Source organism: Aedes aegypti, chromosome 1 (genome assembly GCF_002204515.2).
Source record: "Aedes aegypti strain LVP_AGWG chromosome 1, AaegL5.0 Primary Assembly, whole genome shotgun sequence".
NCBI lineage: Eukaryota > Metazoa > Arthropoda > Insecta > Diptera > Culicidae > Aedes > Aedes aegypti.
In genome coordinates, this window is record NC_035107.1 from 166,929,873 (window position 1) to 166,942,481 (window position 12,609).

The window sequence follows — 12,609 nt, forward strand, 5'->3', positions numbered from 1 at the left end:
AGCATGGCTTTGCTTAATAGCCGTGGACTCTAACCACTCGGCTAAGGAAGGCCCCTAAAATACGTGAAATGCGATTATCTTTTATGCTGTGCCAGGAGTCTTACAGATAAAGTCAGTAATATATTGTGCTAAAAAAAACTCGAGAAAGGATCAAAAATTGTCCTGTAAACTACAGCTTACATAAAATTATATTCGTCATTTACCTCTCATAAAACAATTTTAAAGATTTTCTTACAACTCGTTTAATTGTTTTCTGTGTCATAAAGGGATTTCGATTGATAATACAAGACATGAAACAAAACTCCTTTTTCATTCCTTTATTTTTCTTTAAGAATTCATATAAAAATCATGTTCTAAACAATAATAATTTATGAAGATGGATGGATATTAATAAATTGTATGGATAGATAGATTCCAATTATTCACGTTTATACGTCAATAGTGAAGAAGCTATTTGTTTACTAATTCTATATGATAACGAGTTAAGCATAACACAGAAGGTTTTCGCATATGAATAAAGTGCGCAATAACATAAATCATTATCTTTCAATTTCAACAGTTTTATCGGTCAGTGAGAAAAATGTCACTGAAATGCAAAATTGGTATTCAAGAAAAAGCTTGCAGATTAGGTTCATTTATTTTTCATAGGTGGCGCTCTGCATGTGAGAGAGAAGTTTATTATTATCGTTAAGATTGACAAGAAACATAATTTCGTTCGGGTGAAGTTCAATAACACAAAAATAATCCATTTCGTGAACGTAGAATTCCGCAGTATACTCTGCCACAACTGTTTATGTGTAGAAATAATAAAACTGTGGATTTAATTACGTCTATTGCGCGATCCAATCTTATGAGCTTATATCGAAAACATGGAAAGGAATATAATATTCATACAAGTCCATCATAATACGTTATGTCTAATAGTGATCGGGAATAATTTCAATTTTCGACATGGAATTTGTTTGGAAACACCAATAGATGCACTGTTATCCACTAGTTTTTCTGTACATTTCCTAGCTAGTCTGATTCTTCGGTTTCCCTAAAAATCATCACATCAATCTCAGCCTGTTTAAATGTTTTCTGGATTTGATAGCTTTCCTGAGTTCCCAGCTTTTTATGTTTCTTTTATCAAAGCATCTGTAGGTTAAATCAAGTGGAAGGTTTCAGTTCCCAGTAGAATGTTTTGCCTCAAGGAAACTTGTGTTTGCAATACAAATGGAGATTACACTGTGCTTGATCTGATAATGTTGCTTTTGACACGTTGACTAAATCTAATGGCGATGAATTGGGTTAGAGCAAAAGTTCCAAAACGTGATACGGTTCAATCTTTCTTGCTCGCATCTGCCTAGCTTAACTACAAACTGCGTTTCTGCACTTTTTTAACACAAATATCAGAGAGTTGCTTTTTAGTTTGAAATCGACAATATTGAGCTGACTGTATCAAGAGATGAACTTTTACTTTAAATAATCATCTCCCAGTGATGTCGGAATTATCGTTCTTCATCAGATTATTCAATTGAAATACGTGTGAAGAGTAGTCCTCGTTTATGAAGCCAGGCACTAAAAAAAATAAAGAAATTTTCACTGATCAAAACGTACTAGTTTTAAAATACCTACCCAATGCCGGCACCCAGCAGCAACGATAATACATTGGTCAGCACAAGCGAATACAGAACTTCCCTTGAAAAAAGTGAATTTTTGCCTACTCGAGTTAAACGCATGGAATATCCCTGTTGCATACGGCGAACATCTTGCTTTGGATGTTCGAACTTCCAGTCTCTGAAAATAATAAACAAACGTTAACAAAACTTATCTCCTGAAGAAAATTTCCAACTTACTTTGGAGGCAGCTGGTCCGGCCGACTGCTCCATTCCCATACCCAGTCAGTATCCTTTTGAGCTGAAGTAGCAGCTCCTTCCTGCAAAGCAAACACAATAGGTTAGAAGATATGCTGGGTAAACGAGCCGTGCATATTATTTTCGATAACAAATTCAGCTAATGACATATAAGACTCTCTGCTTGAAAGAACGTCTTTAAAATTATGGCAACCAAAACTGAAATTGAACCACTCGCAACCTCAAGAATCACCCGGAAATTTAAAAAAAAAATCTTCCTACGTAGTGTACGGTGTTTAAAAAGTTTTCTTCGCGGGAACTTTAACACAAGTTCATTAGAGATCTAAAATATATTCAATTAGGATATAAGCTATTTCTAATAAATAAATTGAAAACAATTACAGTTCAGCAATAAATTTCTGTCCAAAATCAAGTTCAAAGAGACGGGAAACTACATTTTTTATGTCTTTGATTTAGGCCATTGGTATAGTATGTCGGCCATCTATGGCGTAAATTTACATGATTGTTTCTTTGTCTGTATGTTATTGGGCACATATAGCCGTATCGGTGAACACGCAGTTTTGCAGCATGATAATGTTCCACAGATTGAAAATTTTCTTTATTCTCCAGGGTTATGTAGTATCTTCGAGTTTGCCACGCGATATGTACAAGCAAAAATAATCAGTCGGAAAAGAAAACTCTCATTTATTACATGTGGAAATGCTCATAAGAACACTAAATTGAAGAGCAAGCTCTGTTCCAGTTTCATAAGAAAAGAGAAGAAGAAGATTCTAAAGAAAGAAAACGAACAATGTATTTTGCAAACCGCCTGACTACAAAATAAAGACTATGATTGGCAGCTCGGCGCCGGTACCTGGAATATCTGGACCTTGAATGAACCTGGACGAGTAAGTTTTTTGGAACTGAACAAGGTTGAACATAGCTGCTATTCAGAAAGGGCGACGATCCAAATACAAAAAAAGGGGATAAGATAAAGAGGAGATAAGATAAAACGAGGAGTCGAGTTCATAGTGATCGGGCCTACCAACCGACAATGGATGCGTCAGACCTGTCAGTATTACCAGATTATTACCAGATTACCATCAAAAGATTGATGAGATGGTGAGTAAAATCACTGAGAACGATAGGTGAGTATTTGAGATTCAATTCTCTGGAAGTGATAGGCACTGCTGCACAACAACTAAGAAAGAGAAGGTTTGAAGGGTATCGCCAGAAGTCGGAAATTGGTGTACGGTAGAGTTAACCAGTTACCGTGAAACAACGCTCCTCAATTCGGCGTACAAAATCACGCACGGAATTCCGTTGAACTTGGTATGGTGCAACAATGGCATTTCGTGTACCAGTATAAATCAAGAAGAACTCATTACTTCTAAGCCAGTTGCTAACTTGCTAAGTTGCTCAGCAACTCCTACCCATACCTCCTCGCAGTACCGGTACCGGTACAAGCAATAGGGAATATCAGATTATCAACCCTGATGTGAACTTCGATCAAATAAGGTACACCGAAGCAAGTTGAAACGGCTGAGGTAAGATGAAACGGCAAGATATCATAGTGAAATTTAATAATGATCAAAAATTTAATGACAGGATCATTAAGTTAACAGATGCACCAATCTTTTAGAGAAGAAAAATCTGCTAACTTTGATTGGTATCCTATTCAAAACTTTTCATTTCAACTTGCCCCGGTGTACCTTACTAGAAGGGATTCCAAATCCAATCCAGGATCCAAGTTCTAGCGAGGAAATCAAAGCCAAACTGCGCACCCTGGTATTTGAAGAATTTTTAGATGGATCATTTTCCTGAATTTCCGAAGGACCATAGTGCACAGTTTTGCTAGGATTTGGACGCTTTTGACGCGCAGATCTTACTCAGTGTAAGAGATTTCAAGTATGCCAGGAGGTTGGGCTTAGACCGACTATTGAAAAGTTCAGCGCCCACCGGCTGACGAAAGATGAAGGCCAACGACAGATTGATCTCGCCGCCTCCAAGAATCCATCAAGCCTCAGTACATACTTCCAGGTGTCATCTGCATCAGTAATTCTGTCCACAGTTTGATGACGTAGCTCTTGATGACTGCTGGAGTACAGTGTGCACAGCAATCAACGATGCAACCGAGAATAATATAGGGTATGTGGGAATGCTAAGGACAGAAACGGATACAACAGATTTGCATCATCCGGAAGAAAATGACAACGTCGTATGCGAGGAAATTTGGCAGCTGTGTTGATCTCAAGAACGCGGAAGTTCTTTCAGAAGCTTAACATATCCCACAAAGGCTTCGTACTTTGAGCCGAGATGTGTAGGTGAAAATATGGAAGCTTTTCAACGAGCGAACATGAGGTGATGTGAAAGCAGTATTTCGATAAATACCTAAATGAGCTAAATGATAACGAAGGCAATAAGGATTAAGACAGTGGAGGAAACCGCAAGCGTCCATACTCCGAATAGCATCGTGCAGAACATGCGCCAGCATGAAAACACCTTGAAATGTGGTAACGCAGATTATGTCGTTGCTGCAGAGGATATGGTGTGAAGACCAGAGAGCTCCATGCCGCGATCGGAGTCCGTCTTGGCTGACCAACGTCGGAGTAGGCTGAGTCCACCGCCGGAGTCTAGCTGAGTAATTCGCGAAACAGCACCGACAAATGGTCGTTGGGGTGCCTGTGAACCGGAAGTCTCCCTGCACCAGAATCGCAGGACCGACCTCGGCATCTGCCCGGCCAGCTTCGGAGTATACTACGTACACTGTCGGGGACTAGATGAGTAAAACGCGTAGTAGCACCGTCAAAAGGTCGCCGGAGCGCCTGTGAACCGGAAGTTTCCCTCCACCGAAATCTCAGGATCGACCTCGGCATCTGCCCGGATATCATCGGTACGGGGAATCTTCCGCCGCCGGGAGTAGGATAGATCCATCGCCGGGACTACTCTTTTTTTTCTTCTTAGCAATGGGGGGGATAATCTGCTCAAAAGACTCCAGACCAAGGTCCGGGAGTGTGGGGTTGGGAACCATTTACTACATGCAAGCAGTAAACAGGACTACACCCACGACCCCCTAAATCATTTCCATTGCCGCCAAAGCCTTCGTCTCTCCGGGACCACCAAGAAGGCATTGCTTCGGAAAGGGGCTATTGCACATCGCATCCTCCAGGTTAGCTGCGTAGCCATGCAGCAACGAACATCGATGACACGCTTAGGGGGGTCCACAAAGGTAGTATGCTGGCGCTTTGCCAGTTTCCCAGGTGGTCCTCACCTCCCGTTGTCCGCTGAAGACGGGCAGGGTCGACTACTACGCCCGCGCCCAGCTGCACCGCAGGTATCAAGAACTGATACTGCGGGCTTCGCAATTTGACCTACTGAAGGCTCAGACCCTATCAGCTAGCACCAGCTGGGATTGCTGACGAAGGAGCCTCCACTTGCCCCGAACAACCGGAGGCGCGCATCCAACCCAGTAGGCCGGCGCCACGACAGCAGCGCTACCAGCATGTTCTCCCCGCGGCCACTTAATCGCTGTAAGGGTCGATTTCGACCGTAGGGCACCGGTATGACCTACGTAGCCGACTGCGAACCCTTGGACCACCTGTTGTCTAGCGTCTGCACTAGCCACTCCTCGACTCCACTCGCCACCGCCTTTGCAGGTCCGAGACGATGTGGGTGATAGCCGATGAAACGGCATTCCAGCCAAACTCGTCTTCACACATTCTCTGGACCAAATTGTCCGGAGTCGTGTCCCGACCGCATGTGGCAAACATGCGGTCACGCATTGTGCGGAAACGCAGGCACACGAGCAAAACGTGTTCCGCCGTTTCCTCTAAACCTGCACAAACTGGACATTCGGGAGAACCCGCATGACCGAAACGGTGTAGATACTGTCTAAAGCAACCATGGCCCGAAAGGACTTGTGTCAGGTGGAATGTTAGTTCCCCATGGCGCCTATTGACCCAGATATCTCCCTTGGTGGAACTGTCCCACGCACGCTGCCATTTGACCATGGAGGCCAGTCTGGCAGTCCTGCGTATGCCTCTTGTGCCTCGCCTTTCGAAGCACTCTATGTCTTCCATGATAAGGATACCAATAGGCACCATACCGGTGATGACGCAGAGTGCATCGTGTGACACGGTACGGTACGCGCTCGCAACCCTCAGGCACATTAGCCTATAAGTACTCTCTAGCTTGCTACGGTAGCTATCGGTACTTAAAGTCGCGCCCCAAGCCAGGCCACCATACCTCAGTATGGACGAGGCGACACTGGCCAGAAGCTTTCGCTTGCTGGCGTACACCGCAGAGCTATTGGACATCATCCGGGACAGTGCTATGGAAGCTCTCTTGCAGGCATAATCGACGTGGCTACCGAAGGTAAGCTTATCGTCGATCATCACCCCCAAGTGTTTGACGGAGCGCTTCGTGCAGTCGCCTACACTGATCACCGCTTGCTGCACCGACTTTCGGTTGTTGACAACAACCGCCTCAGTTTTGTGGTGAGCCAATTCCAGTTTCCTGGAGCTCCTCCACAATTGCGATCGAGTGGGCTGCAGGTCAATTCCACTTCTTCGATCGATTCACCGTAGACCTCCAGCGTAATATCGTCGGCAAAGCCAACGATGACCACACCCGCCGGGAATTTTAATCTCAACACCTCGTCGTACATGACATTCCATAACACCGGACCCAGGATGGAACCTTGCGGGACTCCTGAGGTTATGTGAAAGCACTTCCGACCCACCTCTGTGTCATAGACTAATACCCGATTCTGGAAGTAACTTCCGAGAATCTTGTACAGGTACTCGGGTATCCCCAGACGCAGGAGCGCATCGGCAATAGCCGCCCAACTGGCACTATTAAATGCGTTCCTTACATCCAGAGTCACTACTGCGCAGTAGCGAATCTCCCTCTTCTTACGCTGGAGTGCTATCTCAGCGGTTTTCTTAACCGTCAGAATAGCGTCTACGGTGGACTTCCCTTTCCAGAAGCCGAACTGGTTGCTTGAGGGACCATTTACACTCTCAGTGTACCTCAACAGTCTGTTGAGGATGATCTTCTCGAGCACCTTCCCCGCCGTGTCAATCAAGCATATTGGTCTATACGCCGACGGGGACTACTCTGAGTAGTACGTAACGTAACACCGGCTTGAGTTGTCGGAGCGCCTGTGAACCGGAATAGCTGGACTCACTTCGGCATCTCACCAGTTGCGGAGCATAGAGAAACGAGTAGGCGCAGTAGGCTAGCCCCACCGTTGGGGTCTAGGCCAAGTAGCATCGATCGTCACAAACCAGTTTTGGGTCGGTGCGCCAGTGAACCGGAGGTCATCCACCATCCGGAATCACTGGGCGAGTCTCGGCATTCAACAGTGGAGAACGAGTCGTCGTAGAGCAACGAAATGCACATGAGCATCCAGTAGAAGTTCAACAAGGCTCTGACGTGCGGCGCGCCCAAGAGAAGTACGCGTCGTCGCAGAGAAAACTGTGCAAAGTACCGGCGAGATTTTCCACCGCCAATTGGGCAAAACGAGCCATCGCAGAGACACCATATAAATAAAACGTTTTTGACGACATTAAGCTCCAACAGCGAACTAGGAAAACAGCTAGAGGTTGGGACTGACGAAATGAAGTGCATGAGCACAGCTCTCTCCCGATGAAGTTGCGTGATGCACTTCCGAGGGAGATCGAGGCAAAGGAGCAGTAGGTAAAGTTTTTAGTGGTTAAGGTGAAGATGAATCGAAGCCAAAACTCAAATTTTCGAGAGCACAAATCTGGAGAACCGAACATCCGTTTGAGCTGAAAACTCAATCGATTGGTCACCATCAGCAAGTGATTGTTTTCAGCTCAAACGGATGTGCGGTTCTCTAGATTTGTGCTCTTGAAAATTTAAGTTTTGGCTTCGATTCATCTTCACCTTAAGCACGCCTAACATGAGTCCCACACAGTGCCGACACACAACAGGCCAGGTTTTGGAAGATTTTTTGACCCCACTATAAGTAAAAATAAATACGTCGACTAACTGTCGTGAGTTGGCAGTGGTATCTACTCTTCTTTGAGTAAGGAGAATTGAAACAGTGGAAAGGTTATGGAAAGATTCCCTCAGTTCTGATAAACAATTGGGAGGCCTTCGTATAAGTTCGTTTAACGTCAATGTAGCTCTTAACATAATTCCCAGGATGTCAAACATAACATGGTCCACCTTTTCTGCAGAAAACAAATAAACCAAAAGAGATTGTTGTACATAGTCGCGTACAACGAACTTAACTTCTCGAAATCATGCAGAAGAAAAGGAAAATACATATTCGCAAGCAGTGAAAAAATACACTACTGAAAGTTGCAGCTAGAAACAATCAAGGACTGAGCTATCAGTAAACCAAAGAGATTCAGTCTTCCTGAGTCAAGTGTCCACATCAAAGTCCAAGAGCAGCACTTTTTAAGATGATTTACAGTTGCTGTTTGATAAGTGTCTGTTTATTAAAGCCATGAGTAATGTTCACACAAGCATCAAGCCAGCTGAACAGCCGCAAAATGCGGAGAGGAGGAGCTAGGAGAGTTGAAACTGCATAATAACATGTCGCAAAAACTGCATAATAACATGTGTAAAACGATGTGATGTGTCGACTTAAGTCGTTTGGTCCATTCATTTACACTAATTTAAGTGTTATTTTACGCGAGTGATGTGCAGCCAAAGAAGCATGATATTCAAATTATTACTACTACATAGCTATGTCATATGAAGAATACAGGTGAATTATACTAAACTTTTCAACTGTCATGCTCCCGATTTAAAAACGAACAATATATAGTAATTCCTACCAAAGATAGAAATAATTGGTTAAAAGAAAACTTATAACTGTTGTTTGCGCAAAATCCTTTCATTTAATGGTAATTGCTCTTTCAACAATAGCAGAGTGATAGCTGAACATTGACTTTCTGTTTTACATATTTTCCCTGTGCAAATGGGTGTTATCTTTCTGCACAGCGAATGTCCAGAACTAGGGCAGAAAGTTCCAGTTCTATAGTGAACAACAAAACAGCTGATTGTGTTATCGTTCCATTTCAAATGTACACACACACTACATGTTATGTCTATGACTGTCATCCCGTTCATTTCTTATTACTTTGGTGGTTTGATTCAATTGAGCTTCGTGCTCCTCGATCTGCTTTGCGCAGGCTTCCAGCTTCAGAAGCAAGTACGAAATGAATGCACGGTGTATCAAGTCGCCAGCTGGTATGACATCAACCTGTATCAAATGGTAGGACAGAAAGAAAGTCGTTATCAATCAAACTTCACTTCATTAGCCTCGTTTTGGTTCAATACCAGAGCACAAAAGCAAATCCTGCTTAGGTCATTACTATTTCTAGTGCATTTGACAAACTTTTTCAATTTGTTCAACTACAATATTATTCAAAAGAATACAATTGAAAAAATGTTTGTAGTTGCTAGTATGCAAACATATAATTGTGTTCAATAGACAAAACTCGTTACACACTGCCCGAATAGGCGATAAATTATTTTCTAAAATTTAGTTCACAGTTTGTTTAAATTTAGCCATTGAAACATATAACTAAGAGTTTGTCACCCTGCCATTATAATTGTTATGACTTCAAACCAGGCTTGATAGAAACTCCTCTGGTTGGTAAATGGCTGGGCATGGCGTACCATTGGTACCTCGCGTACCTGAAGGAATAAAATAGACCCCTCTGTGCGGTCCTTAGCCTCTTGCCCAGCAACTCCTATCCCTACCTCCTCGCGGTACTGGCCGGGGTACGAGTAACCTTAGGGAAGATCGGGTAACCAACCCCCGGTGGGAACTTTGGTCGTATGCTGACAGGGAAGGGGGGGTTTGCTTTTGCTTTTGCTTCTGCAAACCTTGAGCGTCTGTACTCCATGTTAGGAGCGGCTCACAACAGCGTCTGTTCCCCATGTCAGGGGCGGCTGATCATCGTCCGAGTGCCAGAGAAGGACTCTGAGCTAAACTGCGCACTATGGCCCTCCGAACATTTAGGGGGAATGGTCCTCCGGAAATCTAGGGGGTTGGTGTCAGGCCCTGCAAGCCAGCCGTAAAAACACATCAGCACAGGAACGTCAACGAGAGAATACGGACCGGAACAATCGGCAAAGACCACAGCGACGGAAATGGACTAGCGATTGGAAACTCGGTACGTGGAACTGCAAATCTCTCAACTTCATCGGAAGCACACGCATACTCTCCGATGTACTGAAGATCCGCGGTTTCGACATCGTAGCGCTGCAGGAGGTGTGCTGAACAGGTTCGATGGTGCGAACGTTTAGAGGTAATCATACCATCTACCAGAGCTGCGGCAACACACGTGAGCTGGGAACAGCTTTTATAGTGATGGGTGATATGCAAAGGCGTGTGATCGGGTGGTGGCCGATCAACGAAAGAATGTGCAAGTTGAGGCTCAAAGGCCGGTTCTTCAACTTCAGCATCATAAACGTGCATAGCCCTCACTCCGGAAGCACTGATGATGACAAGGACGCATTTTACGCGCAGCTCGAACGCGAGTACGATCGCTGCCCAAGCCACGATGTCAAGATCATCATAGGTGATTTGAACGCTCAGGTTGGCCAGGAGGAGGAGTTCAGACCGACGATTGGAAGGTTCAGCGCCCACCGGCTGACGAACGAGAACGGCCTACGACTGATAGATTTTGCCGCCTCCAAGAACATGGCCATTCGCAGCACCTACTTCCAGCACAGCCTCCCGTATCGATACACCTGGAGATCACCACTGCAGACGGAATCACAAATCGACCACGTTTTGATCGATGGACGGCACTTCTCCGATATTACCGACGTCAGAACCTATCGTGGCGCTAACATCGACTCTGATCACTATCTAGTGATGGTTAAACTGCGCCCAAAACTATCCGTCATCAACAATGTACGGTATCGACGCCCGCCTCGGTATAACCTAGCGCGACTGGCCCAACCGAACGTCGCTGCCGCATACGCGCAGCATCTCGAGGTAGCGTTGCCGGAAGAGGGCGAGCTTGGCGAAGCCCCTCTTGAGGACTGCTGGAGCAACATAAAAGCAGCCATCAACAACGCAGCCGAGAGCATCGTCGGGTACGTGGAAAGGAGGACATGTAACGATTGGTTCGACGAAGAATGCAGGCAGGTTTTGGAGGAGAAGGATGCAGCGCGGGCTGCAATGCTGCAGCAAGGAACGCGACAAAACGTGGAGCGATATAAAAGAAAACGGAAGCAGCAAACCCGCCTATTCCGGTACAAAAAGCGCCGCCTGGAAGAAGCGGAATGTGAAGAAATGGAACAGCTGCATCGTTCTCAAGAAACGCGAAAGTTTTACGAGAAGCTCAACGCATCCCGAAAAGGCTTCGTACCGCGAGCCGAAATGTGTAGGGATAAGGACGGAAGCATCTTGACGGACGGACGTGAGGTGATTGAAAGGTGGAAGCAGCACTACGATGAACACCTGAATGGCACGGAGAACACAGGCGACGAGGGTCACGACAGCGGAGGAATTGACTACGTCAGCACGGCGGATGAAGGAAACCAACCTGCTCCCACATTGAGGGAAGTTAAGGATGCCATCAGCCAGCTCAAGAACAATAAGGCCGCTGGTAAAGATGGTATTGGAGCTGAACTCATCAAAATGGGCCCGGAGAGGTTGGCCGCCTGTCTGCACCGGCTGATTGTCAGAATCTGGGAAACCGAACAGCTGCCGGAGGAGTGGAAGCAAGGGGTCATATGCCCCATCTACAAGAAGGGCGACAAACTGGAATGTGAAAACTATCGTGCGATCACTATCCTGAATGCCGCCTACAAAGTGCTATCCCAGATTATCTTCCGTCGTCTATCACCAATAACAAATGAGTTTGTGGGAAGTTATCAAGCTGGTTTCATCAACGGCCGCTCGACAACGGACCAAATCTTCACTGTACGGCAAATCCTCCAGAAATGCCGTGAATACCAAGTCCCAACGCATCACCTGTTCATCGATTTCAAAGCGGCTTATGATAGCATCAACCGCGAAGAGCTATGGAAAATCATGGACGAGTACAGCTTTCCCGGGAAGCTCACAAGACTAATAAGAGCAACGATGGACGGTGTGCAGAATAGCGTGAAGATTTCGGGCGAACATTCCAGTTCGTTCGAATCCCGCCGGGGACTTCGACAGGGTGATGGACTTTCGTGCCTGCTGTTCAACATCGCGCTAGAAGGTGTCATGCGGAGAGCCGGGTTCAATAACCGAGGTACGATTTTCACAAGATCCAGCCAATTTGTTTGCTTCGCGGATGATATGGATATTGTCGGCAGAACATTTGGAACGGTGGCAGACCTCTACACCCGCCTGAAACGTGAAGCAACAAAAATCGGCCTGGTGGTGAATGCGTCAAAAACAAAGTACATGCTGATAGGCGGAACCGAGCGCGACAGAGCCCGCCTGGGAAGCAGTGTTACGATAGACGGGAATACTTTTGAGGTGGTTGATGAGTTCGTCTACCTCGGATCCTTGTTAACGGCTGATAACAACGTTAGTCGTGAAATACGGAGACGCATCATCAGTGGAAGTCGCGCCTACTATGGGCTCCAGAAGAAGCTGCGGTCGAGAAAGATTCACGCCCGCACCAAATGTACCATGTACAAAACGCTTATAAGACCGGTGGTCCTCTATGGACATGAAGCATGGACCATGCTGGAAGAGGACCTGCAAGCACTTGGAGTGTTCGAACGAAGGGTGCTTAGGACGATCTTTGGCGGAGTACAGGAAAACGGTGTGTGGCGGCGG

The 12,609-nt window shown here is 45.6% G+C and overlaps 1 protein-coding gene across 10 annotated transcripts in view; it reads right to left on the reverse strand.

Moving 5' to 3' along the window:
• Window positions 1-312: 312 nt before the first annotated feature.
• Window positions 313-12,609, reverse strand: part of LOC5568284 (BCL2/adenovirus E1B 19 kDa protein-interacting protein 3) — a 62,734-nt gene continuing 50,437 nt past the window's right edge. For 8 of the 10 annotated variants that reach the window (XM_021853087.1, XM_021853083.1, XM_021853070.1 and 5 more), the window contains 4 exons: window positions 8,953-9,075; window positions 1,839-1,918; window positions 1,618-1,779; window positions 313-1,560 (listed from right to left, as the gene is read on the reverse strand). In XM_021853087.1, coding sequence (XP_021708779.1) covers window positions 1,509-1,560; window positions 1,618-1,779; window positions 1,839-1,918; window positions 8,953-9,075 — 417 coding nt within the window. In that variant the 3' untranslated portion in view covers window positions 313-1,508. The remainder of the gene's footprint in view (window positions 1,561-1,617; window positions 1,780-1,838; window positions 1,919-8,952; window positions 9,076-12,609) is intronic. The other 2 variants (XM_021853112.1, XM_001657930.2) reach the window with 1 other exon arrangement.